This window comes from Doryrhamphus excisus, linkage group LG8 (genome assembly GCF_037039965.1).
Source record: "Doryrhamphus excisus strain RoL-2023G ecotype Guam linkage group LG8, RoL_Dexc_Guam_v1.1, whole genome shotgun sequence".
Classification (NCBI taxonomy): Eukaryota; Metazoa; Chordata; class Actinopteri; order Syngnathiformes; family Syngnathidae; genus Doryrhamphus; species Doryrhamphus excisus.
In genome coordinates this window covers 9,482,074-9,502,765 of record NC_136364.1, presented here as the reverse complement: position 1 = coordinate 9,502,765, position 20,692 = coordinate 9,482,074, and the positions used below count along the sequence as shown (strand labels likewise).

At 47.3% G+C, this 20,692-nt stretch overlaps 1 protein-coding gene across 3 annotated transcripts in view; it reads left to right on the top strand.

Moving 5' to 3' along the window:
* nova2 (NOVA alternative splicing regulator 2) overlaps positions 1–20,586 on the top strand; it is a 46,688-nt gene extending 26,102 nt beyond the window's left edge. For all 3 annotated transcript variants that reach the window (XM_078792770.1, XM_058079050.2, XM_058079049.2), the window contains 2 exons: positions 10,214–10,380; positions 13,209–20,586. In XM_078792770.1, coding sequence (XP_078648896.1) covers positions 10,214–10,380; positions 13,209–14,231 — 1,190 coding nt within the window. In that variant the 3' untranslated portion in view covers positions 14,232–20,586. The remainder of the gene's footprint in view (positions 1–10,213; positions 10,381–13,208) is intronic.
* The last annotated feature ends 106 nt before the right edge of the window (positions 20,587–20,692 follow it).

Here is a 20,692-nt window from a genome sequence, read left to right as displayed (position 1 = left end):
TTTTACAGTCATATTTGAGAATACTTGTAATTACATATACAGTACACACTTTTGTCCTGTATTAGTTTTTCATTGTTACTTCCTGGGGCGGCACGGCGATCGAGTGGTTAGCACGCAGACCTCACAGCTAGGAGACCAGGGTTCAATTCCACCCTCTGCCATCTCTGTGTGGAGTTTGCCTGTTCTCCCCGTGCATGCGTGGGTTTTCTCCGGGTACTCCGGTTTCCTCCCACATTCCAAAATAGGTTAATTGGTGACTCCAAATCGTCCATATGTATGAATGTGAGTGTGAATGGTTGTTTGTCTATATGTGCCCTGTGATTGGCTGGCGATCAGTCCAGGGTGTACCCCGCCTCTCGCCCAAAGACAGCTGGGATAGGCTCCAGCACCCCTGCGACCCTCATGAGGAAAAAGCGGTAGAAAATGAATGAATGAATGAATGTTACTTCCTGTTGTAGCCAGGGCAGTCGCCTCCTGCTGGTCACTTTAGACATTGCATGTTTATTAGCATCCGCCATTGTGAGTCTTTGTCAACACAGTAAGATAATTGGGGGCGGGGGGAGACTGCAGGGTGCTTCATGTTTCTGCTCTTTGAACTTGAACATCTGACACACGTGAGGTCTGAGTGTGGAGCTCCAACGGGCCTGATGGAGGGAAGAATCATGCATGTGTATTTGAGTGTTGTGGACAGTGTCAGCTGCTTTAAGCCCCCTCATCTCCTCCTTACAGTCTGCAATCCCCCACAAATCCATCTCTGACCCCCCTCCCCTCCCCCCATGTGACCACAACTGCCCCTCAGCCCTGTCAGCTGCACACACAGCCAAAGATAGAGACACGCACACAAACATGAAGAGTTGAGGTTAGAGGGGAATGTTTAGATAACTTTGAGGCCTTGGAACGTCAAGAAGTAGAGACAGTGGAATAGATGCGTGTTGGTCATGAAGACAGGTGCCACTCCATTCATGCAGTTGTGCGACACCAGATACCAACAAGGGAGATAACACTCAACGAGGTAAAGACAGCGAATGTCTAACTGTGATGCAACAAAAGACACACAGAAGGTCAGTGAGCTAAAGGTCAGCAAGCCGGCGTGCCGCTCAGCAAGGCAACACAGATCTCGGTGTGAATGATTACAAGAATGCTGGTGAAAGAAGGAATCAAAAAAAAAGGGAAAAAGACACATTCCTGCTGTAAGTTTGGAAGACGTTCCTAACTTCAGTCATATCCATCAGTAAATCACTTTGGGAATGTGCGAACTTTTAACTTCTCATCATTCAACTTTCACTTCCAGTACAATACCAGTATCGCAGCCTCTGATTATATTGATCCTACATCCACACAAATCTCACATACTCTTATTACTTATTTTTGTGGAACGTTAGAAAAAGATATTACTCATCAAACAGAACAATAGTAAGCTATAGAAGATATGAGGAAAAACGTACTCATGCTTTGTGGATGTCTGTTTTTATCATCTTTGGCTGTCATATAAAAATGTAATAATTTTTATCTTGCAAAAGTCACACACACTTTTATTTCATCACGTCACTCTCCTGTTTACAGTTCATCCAGACCTCTGCAGCACGGCTGGATGCTTTATATTTCGCCCCGATTTCAGCCTTCCTAAACTTGTTGCTGATGTTGGTTTGTTTTTAAGGCGGATCTCGTCCAAATTTTCACTTCAGCGCTCTCATTGATGTCCGAAGGCAAGCTCCAACCCGTGGTGCCGAGGACAAGACTTAAGACAAGGGGAGGCCGGGCCTTTCCTGGAGTCGGCCCAAAGCTATAGAGCACTCTCTCCCCCCACAGTTTAATGCTTTAAAGGGGAACTGCACTCTTTGGGGAATTGCCCATCACTCCCAATCCTTATGTGAAACATGAACACATATTTCTTTCCCTTTTCTGTGCATTATAACACGAGAAAACAAGTTAATATGAGATAATTAACAAAAGCCCTCACAAAAAACGGCAAGTGTTCCATTTACAAATGGTAACTGACTTGTATATTAACCAAACTCCAGCCATGTTGTTATTGTAGGAGCTAACATGAAAAAATATTTTTATCTCGCTAGCCTCTCGTCTCAGCGTCATTCACAGACGGACGAGTGGATACCTAGCTCTCAATTTCACTACAAAGACTCGACAAGATGCTAATTTGCTATCAGCATTTTTTACCTGCACTGGAGCACACGTCTTGTGCTGGAAGACACAGCCATCCCAGTGAGAGCGGACATCGTAAGTGTTGTTGCTGTATCTATACTGCTGTTGTTGACGGAACTAGCATAATGTGAAATCAATACGCCTAGGAAAGAAGTTTCAGTAGTGTTTCAAATCATCAAAATGCGGCAAGATACTGCGACTATTACATGTTATTATCAGTGTACATGTGAATGCATCATCACAGCATGGATATCAAACCATGCAACATTGTTGGCTTCATAGTCGAAATAGGTGTATCCCAATGACAGCATTGTATACTAGCTCAAATTAACTAGTTTTCCTGTATTATAATGCACAGAAAAGGGAATTAAATATGTCTTCATGTTTCACATGATGGGCAAATTCCCCAAAAAGTAGTTTAAACCACACTTTTATTTTGTTAAAATTTTCTTTTAACTCGGCATGAGAGTTTAAAGATTATTTTCTTTTAGTTATGATTGGTTTTACTTTGATCCTAGTTTTTTGTTTTACCTATTTCTTGTATTTCTTTTGTTTTTATTGTTTTTAATGTTCTTGTTTTTGTTTGATTCATTAGTTTTTACTGTATTAATTTGTCTATATGTGCCCTGTGATTGGCTGGCCACCAGTCCAGGGTGTACCCCACCTCTCACCGAAGACAGCTGGGATAGGCTCTATGTTAAATTAATTAATGAATTTGTACTTTTAGTTTGTGCAGCACTTTGGAAACACTTTGTTTATGAAATGTGCTATTGAATCAAGTATGAATCAAGTGGATGGATGTTTTGGGGGTGGGTGTTTTGCACGCATCCTCCTGCTGTGTTTGACGGTGCTGCTTCGGGTGCGCGATGCGATGGGGTTGGTCGTGTGGAACTTCTCCGGTTCCGTGTCACCACCGTTTTTCTTGCTTAGCTACAAGATCTTTTGTGGACTTTGGACTTGGTTTAGCAAGTTAGCGCTGTTTTTGTCATCGCATGGGCTCTATCTGCTTACTGCTAGAGAGGAGTGCGGGAGCCAAGTCTCGAATGCACCGCTTGTATCAGAGTGCTGATATCTGAGAATTTAGATGCAGGTTGATATAATCCGACACTCGTTGCTGACTCGTTACTCATTTTGCTGATATCGGACCAACATCTGATATCAATATTGGAGGGGGACCCCCGTTGTGTGTATGTGTGTGTGGTCAAGGTGCGAGTTAAATCATTGCAGTGGGGAACTCATTTGGTTTGAGCAGGAATTCACACCAGATCTTGTTACCTTGTGTGTGTGTGTGCGTGCGTGTGTGTGCGTGCGTGTGTGTGTGTGTGTGTGAGACAGATGAGTCTGAGGGTGAGTAGGTGTGTGTATATATAGTTGTATGTGCTCACACAGTCAGATGTGCAGCACTGTGTGAGTCTTTAAAAAGATCACTGACATGATTGATCAACTTTTCTTCACATTGTTTCAGGTAACATCGGTAAAAATTGCATTCATAGTACATGGTGGCAGCCATGTTGAACTAGAGTGACGAAAAGGGGCGTTTCCCAATTGACGTCGGCGCAGTAACACAAACATGGCGGGATGAGACAAGATGTGATTATTGCGAAGATTTCAGTTATGTGTCAGTAGTGTTCGAGGAGGAAGGAACATTCTGGAGATGAAATACGTAGATTTGGAATTAAGCCGAATTTATTTACCGACGATGAAACTAGCATGTCTGATACGGATTTGTTAGCTTCAAAGCACAGAAATCAGCTTTTAAATGTTTTCTAATATGTTTTATAACCTGCATAATGCTTTGATGCTCGTCGCTACAGTGGAATAGTGTTTAGAATGCAATATGTAAATAAGACAGAACTTCTGCAGCAACTCTGACGTCGTTCTTCTTCTCAAGTGGACGTACATTTCTCTGTACTTGCTTCATTCTTAAACTTTGTTATTCTGGAAAAGAAAAGGAACTTACAGTATCACTCAGACACTGGGAACAGCCAGCGGTAACACATGATGAAAAATATAGTGGACAAAGTGTTTACTTGGCTTTAGCTGCGCTGGAGACTCTTGAGAAAACCATTTTCTGCACTTGAGTTCATCATGGCTCCGGCCATGTACTATATAAATGTAAGTTTTACGTATTTACTGTTTGCTTTCAAAAAATAAATAACACAGACCATCATTACAAACAATAGAACATATTTATAGGGGACCTATTGTGCCTTTTCCACTTTTCTGACCTATAAATCGAGTTAGAATGTTGTATTCTCGTGTTAAACAATGCCAAAGTTTCAGATAAAGAGGTTTGTGTATTTGGAAGTGAGACCTGAAAGAAGTTTGGGATGGCTCAAAACGCTCTGTTTGAAAAGGCATGGTCGAATTGCCCCTTTGTGATGTCACAGTGGGGTGGACTTCCTTATATGGGCACGGCTGTAAGCCCGCGGGCCAAGTGTTTGAGACCCCTGGTGTAAAGCCACCATTAAATATTCTTAAGTGGGACCTATAATGTTATTCCTCTTTTCCGACCTAGAAATGTTACAATGTTGTGTTCTCATGTTAAACGATACCAACGTGTCAGATAATGAGGTGTGCGCATTTGGAAGTTGGCCCTGTAAGCAGTTTTAGGATTACAGTTTTAGGATCTCACGCTGTCTTTTACAGAGTTCTACGACACCACTGTCTTCCTTATATAGGCTGCACTCAATAAACACGGACCTACATTCCCAGAAGAGTGGACTTTGCAGGAAGAGTAAATTACAAAGCGTTTGGGCAGGAGGCAGGAAGTCCCAAGAAAACAATGCTGGAGGCGCAGAGTCTGGAAGATCTAGAAAGCTTTCTGTGTGAGTTACTGTTGTGTGTAGCTGCTCTTTCCGCATCCAAATAGTCCCGAAAATAAGTATATTAGGTTACCCATTTAAAGGTAAATAAAAGTGAGGACACGTATGGTGGAGTGTATTGTAGTACTGTACTTCTTCTTCTCTTCCCACCTTATTGGCCTTTGGAGTCAAATTACTGTTTACTTCATGACTTTTTTGCAGTTTTTTGTGTGCAGCAAGAATATATATATTCTATATTCTTGCTATATATAGCAATGAATATATAAATGGACAAGTATTCATATTTATCTCATTTTAGAATTAGTAGATTCTTACTTTTCATGCCCTTCCTGACCGCATGCCGCTGTTATGATCAAACCTCACATTGACAGTTAGACTTTTGATGACTCCAACCTCAGCAGCTGTCAGCATCTTTACATATTTCAAACCATTTACTTCATTTTTTATTTTTTTCAATGCTGTTTTCTTAACTTTGTCTTCTTTTCCGAGCTTTCACATCGATGTGACAGCAGGTACAACACACACGCAGGAGGGGTGGGGGCCAGGGCATGGGGGGTGGCGGTTGTCCTGGTCACTTGGCAACCGAGATCCTGCTTCCAAAGAAAAGACCAGAACAGCACAGGAGGGTGGATGGTGGACCGGGGAGGGGGCGAGCGGGATTGTGAGGAGAGGTCAAGGGGGCGTCGAGGGCGTCTGAGTGGGTGAGGAGGATGGGAAAAGGGGGGAGGAGTGAGTGAGGATGGGAAGCAAAGTGCAGGTCGGAATACAGAGTGATGCTAAGTTCTCCACTGTGATGTCATGACCTTTTATTTATCAACACCCTGTCCAGTGTGGACGAGAGGAGCGTGAGACTCTGATGTGTGTGTTTGTGTGATTCCGGGGGCCTTGAGGGCCGCAGGTGACTTGTGGTGGTTTGAGAGACATGGAGGGGCTGATTTGGATTGGGGACTCTCCCTGGGGGGGGGGACTTCCTGGGCCAAGTGAGGGGAAAAAAGGTGACATCAGTGCAGAGGAATCCTGTCCTTTTATTCCAACTTCTTTTGTTATTCTTTACAGAGACTTACTTTCTTCTTCTCTGAGGCTTCTGGCAATGACGGACCCCAGGGCATATAAAAGACGGGGGAGGGGACGCTTTACTTTACTTGAGCAGAAACACTCAGTAAGACTGACTGACTGAATAAGCGCTTCAGTTCTCATGCACACGCCGAGCGACAACATGTGGAAGCTCTCAGGTGCACACGTCAGCCCGCTGAGATTCCAGAAGAACTTGACTCCCTGTCTTGTTGCAGACCAGTAAAATCCAGATGACCCCAGTCAGTCCAACTTTTAATAGCTTTTTCCTAATTGCCTGTCATTTGGACCCCTCCCCCTCCCAATGCCAGCGCATTACAATGTGCCCATCACATTTTCGTCCACATAAGACTTAAAGTGCAGCTAGAACACGTCCAACTTTCCTTCCTGCTCCTGATTACATCAGCACACACACACACACACACTCATGACATCACCAGCAGCTGCAAGTACGTGTGTGTATGATTTGTACATTCACACAGTTGTGTGAGAGTTTGTTGCCAAGGTAACAGCAGCAGACTGGTCCATCCAATCAGGTGTCAGCTCCATCCGAAGTTGGCGTGCATTAGCGTACCTTAGAGTTATGATGTTGATGTTTAGTACATAGTTTTTTTATGCAGATAGACAGTGTGACTGTGGGCAAATAAAAACATGGATGCCCGAGGAGGAAGTGGGAGGTGTTTAGCGGCGTGGCTAACAGGCGGCTAATCCAGCAGATCTGATCAAAGGTAGCCGGCTAACGTGAGGTAATCCTGCACCTTGACCAGATCTTCTTAATGAGCTTAATGAGCTGAAGCTCCTCTGTTGCTGCTGTGCTCGCTCTCTCACTCCTTCTCTCTCTAGCGCCATCTTCTGTTTTAACTGTGAAGAGTCTCGGCAGAGGAAGCTTCACACTCACGTTCTCTTCAGAGGTCACGACCCCGTGACTTCTCCCCAGCGTCGCATGGCATGGTTGTTATGACACCTCGTCCCATCTCGGCTCGCATACCCTTCCACTGTCGCTGCGCATCGACTTTTTCCACGTTGATGCTGTGCCAATCCGCCCCGGCCCGCCCAGGGTCCGCGGGCGCAACACGATCCGTGTGAGCGTCAGAACTCAGAACATCAGCGGCGTGTCGTCACACTTGCGTCGTACCTGTGAAGGCATCACCTCCGGCCGCCCTGTCACTTTGGGTTTGTCCGCTCATCTCAGCGGGAGGAAGTAGAAGTCCAGAGGACAACTTTGTCCAAGTCAAGTCTGACTTTTTATCGGGTTCTTTTACTAGCTGGCTGTTTGTCTCCCTGAAGTGGAGTGTTTATAATGATGTTGTTAGCAAACAACATGAATAATGAATGATCATTGATGGAGAATAAACTCTGATAAAGAAACGCTCTCTTCCAAAGCCTTTTAATGTACCACGCTCCTATCCCGCCTTTCATTGGTGTATACATGGCATGATGTGGAAAAATGCCAGCAGTGTACGGGATTGTGTCCAACTTCCGTTGTTTCAGCACCATTTTCCAACAATTACAGTCCAATTGGCGCATTTACTTACTTAGGGAGCACCGTGCATTTTGAGTACGCGGGTGCTGCACTCCATTATCATTTCCGGTTAGCAGCTCTACGCTTGTCCAGTCTATACTTGTTGAAGGGTACTAATGGAAGTACAGTAATCTATCATTTATTACTGTTAATCGGTTCCAGACATGACAGTGATTTCTTTTTTTTTATAAATAAAAAAAAATCATATTAAGAGCATAGAAAACATAGAAAACATTCATTTTCTACCGCTTTTCCTCACAAGGGTTGCGGGTGCTGGAGCCTATCCCAGCTGTCTTCAGGCGAGAGGCGGGGTACACCCTGGACTGGTCGCCAGCCAATCACAGGGCACATATAGACAAACAACCATTCACACTCACATTCATACCTATGGGGAGGAACCGGAGTGCATAGAAAACAATCATCTCAATATTTTAACATTACAAGAGGCCTCTAGATATAAAATAACACCCCCATAGTCACTTTTGCCCTCATATTACCCAAGACAGTAGACTATAAGACTCATGCTTGTTTGTGTTGCTGTAAATATGTTTCTGTGATGGGGGGGGGGGGGGGGCAGAGTTGAGTTTGAGCTTGGTGTGTGTTACGGTGATATCATTCAGAACTGCAGTAAAAGCCCATTGTTCCGGCTACACACAAGTCTGGTGCTTGTGTGTCTCACTGAACATTAGTGACCAGTGTGTAATGATACATATAGTCATTTAGCCATTTTAGTGGTTGAACATGCTTAATTCCACAAAGAATCTCTATAATTAGCTTAAATATGCATAGTTTTTATTAATAATAGGGTGTAAACAGCATGAAAAACCATGACAGTGGCGAGTCATCTTTGTAGTTCTTTTTTGAATTCTTATCAAATTGCTGACACTTGCAAGTGTCTTTGACCCCATGGCAGGTTACTTATTAGTCAAACTATAACAAAAAATGCATTGACAGCGAGTCGGGACCACATGACGATGATACACCACATGGCAAATGGACTCCTTAGTTAAGCGCCATATTATACGAAACCCCAGGCAGAATATTGGTGGAAATGTTCATCAAATTGGGGTGTTTTTGTTTACTTTGATCTGTGAGCGTGTACGTGTGCCAGAGTCAGAAATCAGCAGCACAGCTCTGAGGTCATCAGGGAGAGGAGGAGGAGGACGAGGGACCAGGAAGGCATGAGTCATGCTAGTAGGCCTTTTAATATAAAGACCTGCAGCCTGGATGATGGTGATGAATGTTCCGGATGGTGCACGTGGTGGAAGGAAGTGACTTTAGCTTGCTGGTGTGAACTACGCTGCCATATGTCCAAGTGTTTAAGTCCTCCGTATACATCACACCCAGACTAAGAACAGTATTGCATTCATTCATTCATTTTCTACGAGGGTCGCGGGGGTGCTGGAGCCTATCCCAGCTGTCTTCGGGCGAGAGGCGGGGTACACCCTGGACTGGTGGCCAGCCAATCACAGGGCACATATAGACAAACAACCATTCACACTCACATTCATACCTATGGACAATTTGGAGTCGCCAATTAACCTAGCATGTTTTTGGAATGTGGGAGGAAACCGGAGTACCCGGAGAAAACCCACGCATGCACGGGGAGAACATGCAAACTCCACACAAAGATGGCCGAGGGTGGAATTGACCACTTGACCACCATGCAGCCCCTGTATTGCATTCATGATTTCTTTATTTTTTTTAATTTGATGACTCCCTCATCCCGAGGGAAATGTTTGGAATGAAGGAGGTCGTGGATGCGGCGGCACAGCTGTGCTGCAGCGTCACTTTGATCTCCACCGACAGACTGGCCTTTTCTTACATGCACACGTGCACACACACGCAGACACGTACGAACACACTGCACGGACAGATAAACACACACTCATGCCAAGACAATGGCCTGCTAATCCTCCATGCTGATTGGACGAGCCCAGATTACCCAGAGGGCACCAGCTGTCGGGGAGAGGCGAGGCCCACTTTCCTCAGTATCACTGCGCACACACACACACACACACACAAGCGGCCATGTCCCGCTAGTGTTGCATGGTCTGGTGTAATGCTACCAGTGACACATGTTTGTTGACGTCCAGTAAAGAAAACGTGGACACTAATGACAGAGCAGAGCAGCCAGGTATAGACAAACACGGATCATGACTCTTATTTTTAGCTCAAACCCCCCCCCCCCTTTCCATCCTGCATAGCCATCAGGCCTCAAGCCTAATGAGTTGTCATTATTTCATAGTAACAAAACTAAATAGATGTAATGTGTCCTTCCACGGGCATCCATACACACGCCAGTGAGCCGCCCGTCTGGCGTTGAGGCCGGAATTAAAATGACTTTTAATCTTTCACTCTTGGTCCAGTTGTTCACAACCCCTCCCAACCCCCACTTAATGCGTCTGTCCCTCTGGGCCGAGCCAGACTGAACCAGGCCAACAATGTGATGAGAGAGAGGACGCTGCTGCTGTGAGATGATAACACAGCAACTGTGTGTGTGTGTCTAATGAGGATGAAAATGGAGACAAAGCAAGTTAAGAGAAACATTCAGAAGGCATCCTTTTCCTATACTGCTTACTGTATAGAATCATTAATAATTAATCATTTAATTGTGATGTTTGTTTGTGTGCAGGCACCACAGAGCGTGTGTGCCTAGTCCAGGGCACGGTGGAGGCGCTGAACGGTGTTCACGACTTCATCGCCGAGAAAGTACGAGAGATGCCTCAAAGCAGCCAGAAGTCAGAACCTGTCAGCATCTTGCAACCTCAAACCACCGTCAACCCCGACCGCGTCAAACAGGTCTGTCGGCAGCGCTTCTACTGCCGCTTCCTCTCTACTCTATTCTATTTTACTCTGTGTGTACTTTACTTTTTCTATGTGTGTGTGTGTGTTTGACATGTGAGCACCAACACATGAGCAATGAGGGAGTTAAAAAGATAAAGGAGGGAAAAGGAAACAGGAAGAGGAAGTGATGACGGAGGGAGGATATTTGGAGTGAAATCTGAAAACATACACAACATACTTGCATCTCACACACACACACACACACAGGGTTAGAGTTTTGATTAGGGGTGGGGCTGAATACTGAAAAATCAAGGGGGCCACTAATATTTTGACATATTTTTTAAAGAAGTGTATATATATTTTTATTACGGTACACATTTTGAAAATTGTGGGGATACAAAATTAATTTATTTAATTTGAAAAAATATATATTTTTTGGGCAAAAACACACACACATACAGCTTCCTTTATTTATTTTTTGTTTAATTTTATTTCTACACTCTGCCACGGGCCATAAATGGCCCTCGGGATGCAATTTGAGCACCTCTGACTTAGGTTTTGGCTAACCTCGGTTAAACATAATAGTTTTAGCATTAATATTAATGTTGTTAAAGGCTATTAGCCCCTGTAGCTAATAGCTAGGCTAGTTAGCCTCAGCGTGTGATGGCTATTTATAAGTAACAGACTGATGTCCAGTCTATTTCAGGTGGGGCTTCCAAAAGTTCCTTCTGGTTCTCTTGGAGCGTGCGGCTGCTATTGCATGTGCCGCCAGCGGGACAAGGGGAGACAATAGGACGTGTTTGCACGAAGGAATGAGGGCGGGTCGGAGCGGGATGATTGATAGGCGGCGGCGATAAGAAGGCGACTGGAAGCGGATCTCGTTAGCCGGCAGCTGCCGCCATCGCCAGCAGCTGCCGCTGGAAGGGAAAGGTCACATGACGCTACGGTTACTGAGCTGATTTATGAGGCGAATAAATTCTTTTACTTAACCCCATGAGCGAGGTCACGCCGCACCAATGATAATTGTGGAGATACATTTTGTTTGTAGTCCACATTCGAATACGACACACTACATTGTCCTGACCATCTTTTTGTGCACGCTCCGCCCCACTCGGCTGCTTCCTGTGGCCATTTCCTGTGACCTTTCACCCTGGGCACAGACACCTGTTTCCTACTTCCTGTTTTATGACTCCACTCACAGGATTCTTCCTAATATTTTAGACAGAGTCAGAATATTGGAAGTACATTAGCGCTTTACTAGCAGGAGGGAGAAAGTCCTAAATGCAAACGGCTCAGACTTCCTGTCACACGATCAGCTCATGCTGCAAAGCATTGTGGGATATATATGTGTGTGACAAATAAGGAGGCATGAGGTGATGGAGGATGGAGAGGTTGGATTGAAGTAGAGAAAAAAAAGGACAAGGAGAAGCTCATTAGTGGGGAATGAGTGTCGTATAAAGATGGCGGATGTGATCGTTACAGAGGGATCACACATCACTGATGTTTATACTCCTTCTGTGTGTGGGTGGGATGAAAAGTTCATGGGTAAAAATATATATATATTTCCGGGTGCCTTCCTCGCCGTCTGTCAGGCTTGTTGTAAACGTCTGCAGTCATCTGAGGTGACAGCAGTAAAATGAAAGAAAAGTTAATTATCAGACGCCGAGTCAGGTTGATGACTCCGTGTTGCCAAGCAACCGTCCGTGAGAAGCGGAACACAACGTCACAACACAACGTCAAAACTAGCGTCAGAAACATGCCCTACCACTTCTGTCCACTGGGTGGTGCTAATTCACACCCATGAATGTCAGCGACTGCTTATTGACAAAAGTATAGGGTCATCAGAGCTCTGAATGAATGAATGGGAGGCCGGACTGGACTGAATTGGAACCTTTCATCTTAGAAATGAATGTTTGGAGGAGTTTGCCGTGGAAGAACTAGAAAGGTTTCCACAGACACACACCAAAATGGCTTTCCTCCATCCGTTTTCTTTGCCTCTTATCCTCCCCTCACATTACTTTGCTGCAAATGAAATGTGCTTCGAAGCAAAGATGTCCTTCGTGTGTGAATAGGATTGTGTTTGTCTCTCTCAAAGAACACCCCCTCGCCCTCCTTCACCCTCCTTCACCCTCCCACCAAGGAGGCGTCTTTTCATCTTTTTTTTCTCAGCTCAGCGCTGATGTTGGTCATTGTGAAGTGATGCTGACCACTGACACGCACACGGCTTTTAGAAAAACACACATGTGCTCTGTGGGAGAAAAGTGTGTGTGTGTGTGCGCATGTGTGTGTATGTGTGTGGGCGGCAGAGAGAAAATTGAACCTGTTGGTTTGGAAAAGATGCATCAGGTGAATGGTCACATGAGTCACGCCATCATTCTGTCTCGGGGATGCACATGTTGGACTTATGTCGGATTTGTATCTACTCCACTGAGGTGATTTGAACAGTGGACCACTAAAAGCAAAGGAAAGTGCACTCGTGTGTGTGTGTGTGTGTGTGTGTGTGCATAGTACTCCTTTCACTCGCCTCTCTCAATATGGGACTGGAGCTGTGTTTCTATGGCAACAGTGACCCCCTAGGAGTCAATTTTTTTCTGTTCACAAGCAGGCTTTTTAGAACCCCTACCAGCCCCTCCCCCTCCTGTTTACCTCCCTCAACAATTTTACATCACTGAGTCCTCTGCTCTGCATCATGTTTTTGTTTTTCACACGGTTGTCATGGAGATGCTGCTCACCGTCTCCTCTGTGTGTGTTCCATTTTTTTAAATGGGCATAAGCGTGGATTTACTGTTAGTGAAGATGATTGTCAACTTCCATGTTACAAATGTTGTTGTCGTCCTCGTCAGGCCAAGCTGATCGTCCCCAACAGCACGGCAGGGTTGATCATCGGGAAGGGCGGGGCAACAGTCAAGGCGGTGATGGAGCAGTCGGGGGCGTGGGTGCAGCTCTCCCAGAAGCCCGAGGGCATCAACCTGCAGGAACGTGTGGTCACCATCAGCGGCGAGCCGGAGCAGAACCGCAAAGCCGTGGAAATCATCGTGCAGAAGATCCAGGAGGACCCTCAGAGCTCGTCCTGCCTCAACATCTCCTACTCCAACATCACCGGCCCCGTCGCGAACTCCAACCCCACCGGCTCGCCGTACGCCAACTCCACCGAGGTCATGCCTGCCGCCGCTGCCGCCGCCGCGGCCACAGCGTCGTCCCTGCTGGGCCAGGCCGGCCTGGCGGGGGTGGGGGCTTTCCCGACCACTATGTCCAGCCTGTCCGGCAATGACTTGCTGGCCATCACATCGGCGCTCAACACGCTGGCAAGCTACGGGTACAACACCAACTCGCTGGGTCTCGGCCTCAACCCCGCCGCCGCGTCAGGGGTGCTCGCCGCAGTGGCGGCTAATGCTAACCCTGCGGCGGCCGCCGCAGCTAACTTGTTGGCATCCTACGCCAGCGACGCGTCCACCAGCGCCGCCCACCCAGCAGCAGGCCTGGGGGGATTCTCCTTGGGATCCCTGGCCGCCGCCACCGGAGCCACCAACGGCTACCTGAGCGCCGCCTCGCCGCTCGTGGCGTCATCGCTGCTGGCCACGGAGAAGCTAGCCGAGGGAGCGAAGGAAGTGGTGGAGATCGCCGTGCCGGAAAACCTGGTGGGAGCCATCTTGGGAAAAGGAGGGAAGACGCTAGTGGAGTACCAGGAGCTGACCGGAGCCAGGATCCAAATCTCCAAGAAAGGCGAGTTCATCCCCGGAACTCGGAACAGGAAGGTCACCATCACGGGCTCACAGGCGGCGACGCAGGCCGCACAGTACCTGATCAGCCAGCGAATCACCTACGAGCAGGGGGTGCGTGCCACCAACCCCCAAAAGGTGGGCTAAAGCTGACAGCCAATCACGAGTGAGGAGGGGAAAAAGAGGCGGGGCTTGGGGGAGGCGAGGAGGGCACGAATGTCAGATGGAATGGCTTTTTCCTCTGCGTCTTTTCAGTATTCTCGACTACAAAAAAGTGAAAATGTGCTGAGATGACAAGGGGGAGGAGTTATCACGCTGAAAAAAAAACAAGAAAAAAGTGTAAAATGTAAATAAGTTTTATTACTTCACGTCTTTCTGGATTTTTTATTGGTTTGTTTTATTGTTTGGTTTTGTAACTTAAGATGTTTGTTTGTGGACACGCTGAATGACAGGAAGTAGGGGAGGGGAGGGGCGAGTGGACGGCGTGGGCCCTTCCCCCTCCCTTCCCCACACCCCCACCCTCCTATAGGGTTTTTGTTTTCTTTGATTTGCCCCTCCCCTTTTTAGCCCCCCCTTTCTTGACATGCCCCGCCCCCTTTATGAGGGCTTGATGACTGCAAAGTTGAGATGCGTGCACGTAAGGAAACAACACAACACCTCCCCTTTCCTCCAAGAGGAGGTGGGGGTGCGGCTGTCGTGGGAGGAGTTCCCTCATGTGCACGCCGGCCCCGTGACGCCGAGGCGCACGGCGATGACCTCACGTAGCGCGCTAGCTGGCTAGCTAGGAAGGAAGCACGCGAGCGACACTGTGCACGGCGGCGTGATGACATCATCACTATTTATTACTGAGGAGTTCACGTCTTTGTTAACGTGTGAATTCATCTTGAATGTAAATGATTTTCTTTTAATTTAAGCGTTGGACTGCAGATGAATGCTAATGTCACATAGTCTAATATAATTGTCTTATTTAAGAGAGGGCGCCACCTAGTGTATGAGCAGGGAACACAACACTGGCAGCCATGTTTGACGCCAACTGTCTCGCCGATCCTCCCTCGCGCTCTGACGGAGAAAAAGAAAATAATGGAGTCACTGCTGCTCCCCCTGTGGCCCTAAAGGGAAGCAATAGCACTTAGGACTAACTACTGACACACGCCAACACTGACAGGCGACGAGTGGGGCAGAGGGCAGGGGGCGGAGTCTCGTGCATATCACGAAAAACAGATAGGCGCCCCCGTGTGGCGGACGCAAGGCTGCTCAATATACTGTTTGTTTTTGTGACTGTCTTGTTGTTTTTGTTTTTTTTTTACAGTCGCAGTACACTGAATCTTTTGTCTTAATGCACTGTGAAGCGAGGGGGCGGTCCTCGCTGCCTCTTGAGCGAGCGGGGCGGGGGTGAGGGCGGTCCTCGCGGCCTTCGAGGTCAGGGACGCAATTGGATGACTTTTGTATGGCAGGGAACACTAACATATGACATATGTGACATATGATTATATATACAGTAAGGGGCAGGAATGCATATGAAGAACCTCAGCGGGCAGGAGAGAAGGTCGATGAAGGGCATCAATCCATTGAGTTCAAAGGTCACCTCTCCTGCTGGAAAGGTGGGGGGCGTGGGGGAGCAGGAGACCAATTTCTGAATTTTCCTCAAAAGTTTGACATCCAAAAGAAATTCAAGTGTGATGGAATGTAAACATGCCAAAAAGTGGAGGAGGGGGTGCATATAATTTACTCACCCTCAGGACCCTGCTGAGGGCGGTGCAGGGGTAGGGCGGGTGGGGACTCCTCTTCCGAAGCAATGTGACCCAAATTGGTGGTGATGGAGTCACTGGGCCAGCAAGGCTCTCTGGTAAGGAGGCTTCTTTACTCCATCTTAACTCCATCCACTCTCCTCACCCCCCCTCTCCCGCCCCCTCCCACCTAGCGCACCCCCATCCCGTCTCCGCCTCCTCCTACCACATCGCTCCATGGGTGGCCATGATGCATGTCCTCCTCTTCTTCTTCTTCTGCTGCTGCTGCTTCTTCTCCTGGGGAGACGCTGTGTGCTGGAAAGGAAGTTCTACTGTTGTTTGTGTCGTCATGGTGACAACGGGAAGCGTGCTTGTCCTGCTGGAGGACGCCGCCGCCTTGTGTGCAGTAGACATTGTCCCAACCTGAAGTCGTCTTCACGAGTATTTGAGGTGTTTAGAAGTGTCATGATGAGTGATGGATCCGTGAGACAGAAGCAGGAAGCGGTGCCGGCTTGGGTGTCCTGTCCAGTACTTCCTGCCGCGCTCCTGCGGGGGCGGCGTTGAGTTCACGTTCCCATTCCCGCTCTTTGAAGTTGCTTTTTTTCGGAGTGAACATTTTGACAGCTAAAATGTGATGAGTACTGGAAGCAATACATGTGCTAGCACGTTGTCTCGTCCCGTCCTTTTCCTGTCTAGACGCTTTTACGAGTAGTTAGATGTTTTTCTCCTTTTCTTTGGTGGGAAATGCTGCTAAGAAATGCTAATTGATGTACGCAAAAACATGTCCACCCTTAGCTGGAGGTCGCTGACCACGAGTTAAAGAAGCTCGACTAGCTGACGCCGTGCCAAAATAGCTCTCACGTTGATTTGATATCGCAGACGTACTTTTATACGAGGAAAAATGTGAAAAGTGCCAAATGAAGCATATTTATCATTTCTAGGACATAAACGCAACAGCACTACCACTCTGGGCTAGATGAAACAATAACATAGCGATAGCTTAGCATTAGCATTATAATGCTGAAGAAAATGTGACTACTTAGCATTCTTAAATACAACTTTTTATAGTGACAATGAAGATGTATTTTGTGGAAATAGATGTTAACTTTTTTGCACGTATATATAAATATATATATTGCATGACGTCAAGTGTGGACTACAAAAAAAAACTACAAAAAAATTAGACTGTGTCGTTTCATTACCATGCGGGGGGCGGGGAGCGGGAGGGGTCACGCGAGCTAACAAAACCATCACGAACTAAATAACCTGAGAACAAAAAAAAACAACCCCAATGCCTCACGTGCACACTGGAGGCTTTGGCTAACGTTGCTAACAGCGTCCAAATGCTTTCACAGTTTATACTGTACCTCCTTGTTGTTGTTTTTATGCAAGTCAGTATTCGGTATTGCGGTGACACGCCCACTTCCTGTCAATTTCGGCGAAATCTTTCCTGAAAGAACAAAAAAGTGCGCGTTTGCCCGGTCGGCGTGCCGTTGCAAACCACACCTTCTCACCTCATCGCTTCTGTGTGGGGGTGCGGCTCTTCCACATATGCCCCGCCCACTCTACCAGCCCTTTTTTTCTGATTGCCCCTCCCCCGCCACCCCCCCCACACACACACACATGAGGGAGGGGGGGTGGCATGAACACCAGCAAGTGTAGAGAGCATTTGTCATGTCACTGTTTCTTCTTCTTGTTTATTTTGCTGCTTGATGACTAACTGACGACAAGATGCCATTTTGTGTGTGTAGCCTGTTTACCCCTCCACACCCCCCCGAACACACCCTCTTCTTTGCACTTTCACTGCCCACTCCTCCTCCTCCTCCAGTGCCAAACTCCGTGGCGAGGACACACAAAGGCGTCGAGGGCGTCTTTCTTAGCGTATAGTCGTGTGTGGGACATCCATCCCGAAGGCACCCATGAAGCCAGCATGCTCCGCCCCCTCATAACATGATGTCGCTCATGACGCCGCCAACCGACAGCACCTTTTTTGCCGCCCACCACCTCCGCCTCCTCCACCCTCTCCACACACCTCCACACCAGGATTAACCCCCCACCCCCCCACAGGCAGGCCGCCGCTCATGCCAGCTGCTTTCCTAATTCTGTCATCTTCTTCAGCCGTGGGACATCATTGATTGTGTGCCATAGTGTTGGGGGCACCTGTCACCCTCCTCACCCCCCCTCTCTGTCCTACCCCACCACCACCACCACCTCCACACCCTTCGCTCCATTGATTTTCCTGGATGGGAAAGATTCATTCTTCTAACGACAGCAATCTTTTTTTTTTGTTTGTTTGTGACGGCGCCGTGCGGAGTGTTGACGCCATCCTCTGTCCTCCTCTTGAACTGTTTGAACTTTCACCTCCTCCCCCCACCTCATGAACTTTATTGACCTTCCTCCTCCTCCCCCCTCCTGTGTCCATCCAGCTGTTTGGGACAATAACTCTTCATTCCATCCCTACCTCCCACCCCCCCTCAAAAAAAAAAACAAAAAACAAAACGACAACCTCTGTGAGACTGTGCAATGCTCGCTGATGTGATTGGATTCTTTTTCTTTGTTTGTTTGTTGCTCATCATCGGGGACGACGCTCTGACAAACAAAAAAGACGGAAAAAATTGGAGAAAAAAATGCAGACAAAAAAAAGAAAGAAAAAAAACACAAAACTGTTTCCTCACCTTTTTGTTCTTTCATTGTAAATATTTTTGTCAAGTGTTCGGGGGTTGGGGGGGCGTATTGGGGGCGGCAGCATAAAGACGCTGGTTAGTCGCTGTTAGTTGTGCTCTTGTTAGTCGTGTTCAGTTAGCTGCTGTATTCCCATGAACTAGATGTAGTCGTAGTAGTGATAATAGGAGTCATTGTCAGTCATTGACCTGCGGGTGGCGCCACTGTCAGACATATCACTCGCTCAGCTCGGCTCAGGTGTGTGCTTCAGGAGGCGGAGCTAACCTTTGTGCAATACAGTCCCGTTTACATGAAAGGTCAGCACATATCTCCACCTGCTCCCAAGTGTTAAAAAGGTGAGATCAGGAAGTAAACGTCTCATTTCACCGCATGGCTCCAAGCTCCACCCCTGATTTATGCTGCCCGCCCCATTTCCCACACATGAGCTATTTATTATTATCATGACACAAAATAACAGCAAGAATTTTAAAAAAGGGAACGACTGGAAAAAAAAGTGAAATTAATATTGTTTTGCTTTATTTTTGTTTTTGTTTTTTTTTTAGTATCTTAGTGGTTGCTTTTTAACAACATTCATTACCTGACGTAAAGAGTATTGAATATTTAATGTAACTGTAGCATTGTGTTTGTAAAGAGAAAAAAAAACTAGTGAGTTGTGTTTGTTGACTTGTGGATTACCAGTGAAGTGGGCCATCTAGTGCTAATAATATCTTTGAGGTCATTTTCTAAGATTCTTATTTGCCACAGCAACAGCAGTCATTATAAATGTTCATTTTAGCATCACCTGTCTTCTGTTGTCTTATTCTTCACCTTCCACCACACTCTGCATCATCACAGTAACACATCAGGGGAGGGGGGGGGAGTGTGAGTATGCGTGCGTGCGTGCGTGTGCGTGTGTGTGTGTGTGTGTGAGGGTGGGGTCTGGGTGGCGGGGGTGTCGTGTCCAGTGTCCACCAACAAGCTAAAACCAGTCAGGCTTCCATAGCTCCTCATGGAACCTCCTGACGTTATAGCTGCAAACCCTCATCATGTGATCTGACTCAGCTCGACTGTCCATAACCCCCCCACCACCACCACCACGCCACCTCTCAGTCACCTGACCAAACCAAATCAACCAATCACTGTCCTCCCCACTGCTGCCTCTTCCTCTGCTGCACACCATGTGATGTTCTCCATCGATAACATAACTACTACTAGCGTCACCTTGTCTGCAGGCCTGGGGGGGAGGGGAAGGGGGTCCGGGGCACTGGACCCTCAAGCTTCCTTTCCGCCAAGTAATACACTTCACTGGAATGTTGGTATACCTGAACCACCCTCCCATCCATCACAACCCACCCCGTGTGGGTGGTGGCGTCCTATTGTGTCTTTTGGCTCTAGTCAGAGTTCACTTGCAAGTGGACCAAGACCATCCCTTCAGGTGGTCTTCGCCCACTTGGCAAAATGGCGGTCTGCGTGGACAGAATGAGCAATGACCTTTGGTTGGGGCCCCCGAGCACAGTCGTAGCAAAGCGGGCGCTTGGTGGAAAGGTGTCAGGGTTCCGTGCCGTTCCTCCCCAGAGCTGCTGACCATGCTAGCGTTCATCCTGGTGTACGTCCAACTTTCCAAGGTCCACCTTAACCTGTTTCCATGACAACCAGAACGGAGCCAGTTGCAGCGTTCCCTAGAGGAGGTGTTAGAGGCTAGGAGGAAGGCCAGATGATGATGATGATGATGATGATGCTTCTCAGGGTGTCGTAGGTTAGCGTGTCCTCCCGACTCAGCCCAAAGATCATTCCACCCCTCACCCCCCCCCCCCCCCATCAAAGACTGGCCCACTCATCAGGATCAGTCTAGACCGGAGAGACGCTACTAACTAATGTTTACAACCCAAACGAGACCAACAACGCTGTTGAAAGAATGTTCTAGAAGAGAGCGAGCGACTGCTTCTTCTTTCTGTGTGTTCAATCATTGCATGTGACTTTATGGTTTGCAATCAAACTGTCGGAATGGACGGTACGTTTTGTGGCGAGCGCTGACGGACCAATGAATGCTCCATGTGTGACCACGCAAAGATGTAAACTTTGATTTGTACTGGTCCAATAAACCATTGAAGCAACGCAGCATCTTTAGTCTCAAGGTCATGTGACGTGGCGAGAGGTAAGTCCATCCAACATGGCTGCCACTCACTGGGGGAGAGGGGGGGGGTGGCCGGCACACCGACT